This window comes from Nicotiana attenuata, chromosome 3, assembly GCF_001879085.1.
Source record: "Nicotiana attenuata strain UT chromosome 3, NIATTr2, whole genome shotgun sequence".
In the NCBI taxonomy this organism is placed as follows: domain Eukaryota; kingdom Viridiplantae; phylum Streptophyta; class Magnoliopsida; order Solanales; family Solanaceae; genus Nicotiana; species Nicotiana attenuata.
In genome coordinates, this window is record NC_031991.1 from 72,523,033 (window position 1) to 72,531,563 (window position 8,531).

At 36.5% G+C, this 8,531-nt stretch overlaps 1 protein-coding gene across 2 annotated transcripts; it reads right to left on the reverse strand.

Moving 5' to 3' along the window:
* On the reverse strand, positions 3,769-7,562 carry LOC109224109 (zinc finger CCCH domain-containing protein 30-like). 2 transcript variants are annotated; one of them, XM_019388696.1, is made up of 2 exons: positions 7,206-7,562; positions 3,769-6,224 (listed from the first exon to the last, which is right to left on the reverse strand). In XM_019388696.1, exon 2 carries the CDS (start codon positions 6,173-6,175, stop codon positions 4,166-4,168), a length of 2,010 nt encoding a protein of 669 aa, XP_019244241.1. In that variant the 5' UTR covers positions 6,176-6,224; positions 7,206-7,562; the 3' UTR covers positions 3,769-4,165. The 2 variants fall into 2 exon arrangements, with proteins under 2 accessions (XP_019244241.1, XP_019244240.1); XM_019388695.1 differs by having other exon boundaries at positions 3,769-6,372.

Genomic DNA, 8,531 nt, shown 5'->3' on the forward strand with positions numbered 1-8,531 from the left:
CTTTTCAGAAGAATATCCTGAGCACTTTCTAAAGAAAGTTGGGTTCCTAAACGAGAAGCTGCAACTCCTTCAGCACTATCACCTCGAATAGCAAAACCTGACAAAGAGAAAATTGAAAGTTAAGGCAATAAAGAGAAATATCTTACATACTAGAAAGACAAAAACTCATACCGTGAGTCTTTACTTTTCAACCATGATGATTGGAAATAAATTTCCAAGACCTAGCCTCCATAGGAGCAATCTTCAACAATTTATCTACCCAACCACGAAAATTGGGAATGTTCTCCACAACTCCCATGGTTGCTAAAGAAAAAAAAAGAAACAAAGTTAAAGAAATTTGTAAACTCAAAAGAAAGAGGTACGGGAGAGATGAAAGACTTACGTGCAAAATTCCACTTCTCAGGGAAGGGAACGTTTTGTTCACCCACTAAATCAATTGTGGGAGCAGCAACAAATCGGGCATACCAGCCATGATCCTTATCATCTTATGGGCTTACCAAAACTCTCTTACTCCTAGCCACTAAGGTAAAGACTCCATTACGAAAAAGTCTAAGGGAGTATAGATGAATTAGGTGGGAGAAGGTGAAATCAACGTCTGCTAAATTGGCCAGATGCCTTAAACAAGCAACAGCCCTCCATACAAGCGGGCCAACTGTGCTAAATAAACTTTGAAGAAACGACAAAAATCGAGAATTACTGGGTCAATAGCTGGTTTAAACCCAAGAGTAAAAGGGTATGTGTAAACGAAAGAGAATCCAGTCATATATGAAGTAATCCTCTGATTTGGATTGGGGATTACAATGGAAAAATCATTACTCCAGTGACAATCTTTGCGAACTATGGGTGCTAAAATCTCTGTAATCATAGTGGGGTAAGCATCAACACGATCCAAACCAGAAATTTGGGTCTGAAGTGATTGTCTATCATGCTGAAAAGATAAATCGTTAGGAACTATTTCTTCTACCAAGGGTTCCTATAATGGTTCAGAAGCCTCATTGCTCTTAGAAGATGATTTTTGAGAAAAAGAACCTCTAGTTCTAGAGAAAGAACCAGGGCTAGGAGAAGGCATGGCAGAACCACCACCACGAGAGGATCCTAAACTACAAAGTCTCCCACCTCTTCTATGTCTAACATGAGCATTGGGAAAATTGTCTAAAATAGGAACTCTCTTAGGGTTAGGGTTCGAAGAAGACATGATGAAGAAGAGAAAGAAGTAAACAGAGATTCGCACAATTCAAGCGTTCAAGGAAAAAGTTTTATGTGGTAAAAGGTGAAAGGAAAAATTGAATTTATACTGATGGGCGACCGTGGTAAAATTTTGTGGAAGAAGGGTTAAGTTTATGTAAAAGCGAGTGTCAAAGACTAAGAAGTGTAATGATGGAAAGCCTATAATAAAGGCAATTATCACTTCGTGAATAGTGGAGTTGAAGAAGCCTTGAAAAAAGGCTGCAGAAATTGCAGAGCTAATGAGAAGGTGACACGTATGCAATGTATTAAATAGAAAAGACAATTGAAGCGTTGGTACTGTTCATAGCATTGATTATAGGCAAAAATTCCCTTTTTAATGAAGATCCACTTCCCAAATATTTAATTGATAAATAAATGGAAAGTGGGGGGACTATCTGTATTGGGAAAAAACTGAATTTAAATATTGAAGATGACGTGTCATGACACGTGGACCGGTCAAATAGTCAAAGCGTGGTAATCAGTTAGAAGGCACGAGCAACAACAGATGCGAGAGAGAAGATACTTAAAGGCACGAGCTATTATTCAAATGAAACGAGACTCGTACCTGTTCGAGTCGTTTAAAGCTCGAAGATCAGAAGGAATTGAAGACATGAATCTGATAACGAAAAAGAGTCCAAATTCAGCATTAAATGTTAAATACGTTAGAGAATTTGTATTTAATATGAATGATTGAGTAATGTTTCTTTTAATGTCATTTATTGCTCGTAATTGCCTCATTAAGACAAAGGCATTACACTTTCTCTTAAAATTAACTATAAAAGGAGAAAGTCATAACATCTGTAGGACACGAGAAAATATTACTGGAATAAACTTTGTTCTTTTTGCTTTCTGATTATATCATTCAAAATCTCTTTCTTATATACTTTTCCGATTATCAGTAACCCGAGTTCTTCTAAATTCAAGCTTTGACCTAAAATCTAATTTTTGGTTAAACACATATGCCTTATTATTTTCTTAGAGAAATTTTATACTTCTATAAATTGACGTTTTCTTCTCACAACAACAACAACAATATCCGCAATGTAGTCTTTTAGAGAATCTTATTTAGGGGAGATTTTTCTCTCAATAGTTTTTATATTTTTATACTAGTTTTTATATGTAGGTCAATTGTCCAAATCTCATTATAATATCCTATTCTTTAGTATATTTTCTTTCTTGTCTGATTTATTGTCCACCAGTTTTGCATTGTTAACTCACATACACCATGTCATTTCGATCCCAACATGTACGGATCAACCTTTTGGAACCTTATTGTTTAGTCGAAAGGAACGTGAAGCATAACAGAGATTTCAGAAAATCTTTATGCCAAGTCCACATGCAAAAAAAAAAATTCACAGCATGTAATGAATATCAGTATTTATTTCCATGAAAACTCCACCATCATCATTCATCATTATATCTTAGAATATAAGGATTCATTATTCCCAATCTAATAAAAAGTTCACCATCCCATCCAATCCCCAAAAGGATTGGTGTAATCCCAAATGAATAAGCCTTTTTCCCATCCTCCACAAACCCCAAATCTAACTTTTGGGATTTGGAATCCACCAAAAACTCAGCTTCTCTATTTTGTCAAGTAAACAAGAATCCACCACTCTCCAAGATAAAATATACTACCTCAGTTCAATTTTACTTGTCCACTATAAATTATGTACATCCTTTAAAAAATAATAAATGAGGTACATAATTTACCATGATACCCATATTAATCGATGCATATTTTTAATAAATTTGAGAAAATAATTTGAAAAGAATAATTAATACTATGTGTATAACAGGAAGAAAAAAAAGTTATCTTCTTTTAATATGCTAAAAGTGACAAGTAAAAATAAAAATTTAATTTTAAAATACTAGACATATAAAAGTGAACGGAGGTAGTATTAACTCATGTTGTTGGGAACTTAAAGAAAGGATAAGCATACCTAAGGGTAGAATAAGCATGTCTAAGGATAGAATAAGCATATCGCATCCAATCATGTGGTATAATATCAACGAAGAAAGTGCAAACATAGGAGACTAGAGTTCATCCCAACAGAGATAAAAACATATTCCCTCTGTTCCAATTTATGTGAACCTATTTTCTTTTTGGTCCGTTCCAAAAGGAATGACCCCTTTTTAAATTTGAAAATAATTTAGCTTAAACTTCCAATTATACCCTTAATAAGAAGCTTTTATAATCACACAAATACTTTAGACCCCTTTTTGACTTGTTTAGGACCCTAAATTCTAAAAGTCTTTTATTTTTTCTTAAACTCCGTGTAAGACGCAAACTAGCCTAGGCATTACTGTAATAAATAAAAAGGACAGAATACACGAGTCACGTAAAGGAATATGGAATTCTAATTCCAATTCCAATGAACAAGCATGTTGCATCAAAAACTAATCAGATAGCCTTCTTATCTACCTTTACACAGCACCTTTTAGCACTAACATTATTCCAAGCCACAACATCAGAATTCACAATGACTAATTTGCACATCATATTTCTTTTCCCACACCAAAAAAGGGTGAACCAAAAAATCAAAACATTTTTTCAACATTCATCGAAAATAACTTCATGTCAATATAGATTTATCACAAAAATGAAAATTGCTTTTAGTACACTGAAATATCCTTCTAATTAAAGAAATCAAGGTAAAAAATTTCTTTAGTAAGTCTACATTCAGTAATGTTGGAGAAAATCACCTAAACCCAATTTTATATTACCTGCTTTATATAATAAATGCAAATTATAAAAGTTAATTTTCTTCAAAAGTATGGAACTTCTTTCACTGCTGGCTTGGCTTCATCTCTGCTTACAGTTGCCTTGCTCCCAAGCCAACATGAAGTGAATACAAGAACAAAAACCAGTTTATATTTACCAAAACCTTATGCTTTGAGGCGTCAAGGATCGGTAAATGGAAAATGGAGGATGTTTTTACTGAGGTATTAGCTGATCAAGCTTCATTTGCTCCATCCATGCGCCCAGTTGATCGAATTGTCCAATCTGGGAACTTGATGTTGAGGCTTCTCTGATATCTGCACCAGCATTTGTAAGGCCTGATACGCGAGATGCAGATTTGTCCTTAACTTCCTGTGGTGATTCTTTGACAAGAGATTGAACCCATGATAGATCAGGCTCTTCTCCACTGTTGGCAAGTTCAAATGATGATGATCTCCTTAGCCTACCAAACTCCTCAGTATTGACAGCCCAGTCTGGCTGTCCCGTAGCTGTACCCCAGTTCGACCAAGTATCTGCTGGAGAGCCAACAATGGCAGAGGCACTGGAGCCAAGATCACGTGAGCTGAGACTCCTAAATTGCTGCTGCTTGTCACTCTGAGAAAGTATTGAGGCACGGGAACTCATTGGTGAGATTGGTTCCATCCCTCGGGGAGACATATTCCGCATTGGCGGAACTCCAAAAGAGCCCTGCAATAGAGGACTTTCGACAGTTTTTGGTGAAAACCTTGTATTAATTGGAGATAACGTCGCCTGCTGCTGCTGGAATTGATTGAAACCTATAGACTTGTGGGTAGGGGAAAAAACAGCTTGAGGTAATGAGTGATCGGAATATCTTGGAGATGAGCTCTCAGCGGAGAATGAATCCTCGAGATTAGAAGGGGTTAAGGTCCTAGGACGAACTGAATGGCTAAAAGAATTAGCATTCATGCTGGAGTGGGATAGGCATGACAATTCATACAGTAGCTGCTTTTGTTGCACATCAAAATCTGACAACATAGTCATATCTTCGGCAGGGATGTCTCTTGCATTGAGTGATGAGCGCAAGCGACTGGACTGAAGATTGCTGCCAGGAAGATGCAACGCTGGTACATTTTGCTGGGGCCAACCAATGTTCGAAATGCCATTAGCCGAGGGAGACATTGGAGGAGTGAAAGGTGATGGGGGCATAACAGATACTGAGGAAGGAGAACCTGGTATGAGGCCCATCGCAGCGGCGAAATCCAAGGCATTGGCAGCAGAAGTATTTGATCGAGGTGAAGGAACAGCAGAACCAGCAGAGACATACAGTGGCCTGAGTTCCTCCTGCATGTGGGCAAAGAAACAAACCCTTCTATCGCAGTTTGTACCATCTTTGCAAAGCCGAGTTCGATATTGAGCAGGATGCAACCAACACTCAAAAACCCCGTGAGCATATTCACACATATCCCCTCGTCGACAAGCTCCCTTGCGAAACTCAGGGCAAGGTACACAGCTGTAGTGGTACTTTCTTGGATCTCTTCTTCGAGCGTTTTCACCTGGATGGACAAATGGACATTCAGTCCAATCATGGGAGTATGCACGAGAGCAAGGCTTGATCTTAAATGAGAACATCCTGAACTCATCTGTGGAGTAGATGCTGTTTTTTATGTCAGGCATGGAGGGATCAATAGGGTATTCTTTCTTCTCTGAAGTAAACGGCACAGGGAGATCACTAGATTTTGCACTCCTCGGGGAAGAAGTTGTGTCTGAAGCAGAAGATGATGATCTATTTCCAGGAGAAGGCGAAAGTGGTGGAGAATTTGAGCTTGATGTGGCCATAGACACCCTTAGGTTGCAGTCTTCGGTAGCATCAGTCTTGAGCAGATTTTCTAGGCAAGATTTCATGGTGTGAAACTTGGGAGAAATAACTATAACATCAAGAGGGCGATGGCCATTGGTATTTTTTATGTTTGGGTCAGCACCAGCTTCTACAAGAAGTTTGACAGCATCAACAGCATTCAAAGATCCACCAGAGGCAGCACAATGAAGGGCAGTGCTATTATCACGGCTACAAGAATGATTTACATCAACTCCAGGTAGAGAAAGAATCAGTTTTAAAACATCAACACTACCATACATAGCAGCAACCATCAAAGGAGTTCTATGCTCGAGAACCATTTGCTTTGAGCCCTTTTGGCGCCCATACCACAGTCCAACCTCATGAATACCAGATATATCACGCTCCATCCAACTTTTAAATGCCTCTATATCATTGTTGGCTGCAAATTCAAGCAAACTAGCAAAAGCATCTTCAGTTTCAACAGTCAGATGATTCATGTTCATGTTTGTAGTACAACAAATACCAAAGCTGATGGTGTAACAAGATAACAATCTCTTTTCTAACAGCTACAGTCAAGAGTGTATACTCTTATCTCATAATCCAACTGAAAGAGAAGAAAGTCTCGAATCAGTATCAGAACACAACAAATCAGGCAAAATCTATCACTGCAAAATCTACAGCAGCTCACAGAAGAAGCCAACCTTCTGTGACAAATGATAAGAAGTCAAATTCAATGGCACGTTCGCAGGTTCAGAAAGCAGTTGATTACAAATTAGATTATTTGGACAAACCAAGAATACTCTTTATCACTAAAACACAACTCACCACACTGAGAAGACAGAAAAAGGAATGAGCTTTGAAACCTACCTTCTGGCTCTTAAAGAAAAAGAAAAGGCACATATCAAAGAGACTGATGGGAACAAATACTAATATTCTCAACCAAGATGGAAAAAAAATAATAGAGAAAGACTCTGTCTTGACTAGGAATAAATTCACATACTACTACTTTTGTAGATTTAAATTCTCATTTCTATTCAAAATAAAAGGACAGATTCTACTATTTCAGACCTTTCAAACATTAGAACAAGATGCTTGGAAAAAAATAAGATTACAGTTGAAGGAAATAAATTAAGTCAACAGCAAAGACTTGTGCAGTGAGAAACAGTAAGAATAGCCAAGAAAAGAATCTCCCAAAGATTAACAAAATCTTTCCAACTAAAAACAGGGATAAAAAGAAGAGGTAAAAATGTGTAGACCATCGACCAAAACCATTGTCCAAACTCCAAAAACCCATCACACAACCATTTATTCATCCCTTTTTATAATTAAGAATATTAACATAAATTTCATATCTGGTAGCTTTGGTACAGGAAGTACATAAACATTTACAATGATATATTAAAACCATGGGAAATTAAATTTGGAAGCATTTCTCACCAAAATTTGAGGTAATAAGAGCAAAGTGTATCCCTAGCAGCAGATCCCTACACTTTCATGTTCATCACTACATATATATGGGCTATGTATATATAGAAAGAGAAAGTGGGTAAGAATTGATTTTTAGAGATCTAGAGAGAGAAAGTTGTGAGAACTCATGAAGAGGAGAGCTGCTGCTGCTGCTACTTCTTCCTCTTTTTTCTTCGCCATTTCCTATGCTCTCTCTTTCCCTTCCTTGCTATTTCTCTCTTTTATTCAGTCATTATTACTATTATTAGAGGGCTTAGTAGTAATTAAACGAATAGCAATACTCTATTAAGATTAATGCGCTCTCTTTGTGTGTCCGTCGCTTTATCTTTTGGGTTGAAATGAACGCCTGTCCAATGAAACCATCTTATATAGTAAGCACATTTGCCCCATACAATGAATAAAATAATATGGTCTCAAAGCAAAATAAAATAGCCACGATAAGGGATCAATTTGCCTTTTTATTTTGGTCCAAATAAGTGTCCATTTATATAATCAAAAAAAAATTTAATTTGTTTTTCCAAAATTACCCTTATGTACGTATCCCTAAAAAGTCTTTTAGTTCTCACATTAAATTATGCTGCAACATTAAATTAAGAGTAGTTTAGTCACACTAACTATTTTTGTCTAGAATTTAGTATTTTCTTAATGGGTGTGCCGAAGGCAAATTGGTCACTTATTGTGGACCGGAGAGAGTATAGTTCAACGGGTCGTTTGGTATGATGAATAAGCAAAAATAATCCTGGAATAATAATTTAGTACCTCATTATTCATTGTTTGATTATTGATCCTTGAAAAAGTTATTTTATGATTAGTATCGGATAACTTATACATGCCAGAGGTCCCAAGATAAGTTATCACAGGATAAAGTAGTAAAATTGATAATCTCGAGATTAATACAATATACCAAACTGTCACGATCCAAAACCTACTATAAGCCGTAATGGCGCTCAATGTTACCGTTAGGCAAGCCAACGATGAACCATCTCAATAATTATTTATTTTATTACTTTAGAAATCATAAATTTTATTAAATAAAGAATTTAATGCATTTAAAATCATGGATACATACAATATTAATAAAATATGAAATAAAAATGTGTCAATATTGGTGCAAAACTATTAACATCTATTAGACTATTCCAAAATCCAATGTTACAAGTGCATGAACATCTACTAGGAAGTACCCTAATAATAATAATACATCTGTCTGAAATGGAAAATAGACAGGATAACATAAATAAACATGATGGAGGCTCCGTGTACTGCGGAGTATCATGGGATGCAGCTCACCTTAAA

What these genes read in the sequence shown, in the direction of transcription:
- LOC109224109 (XM_019388695.1), bottom strand. Translation starts at nt 6,271, where the DNA reads ATGAACATGAATCATCTGACTGTTGAAACTGAAGATGCTTTTGCTAGT.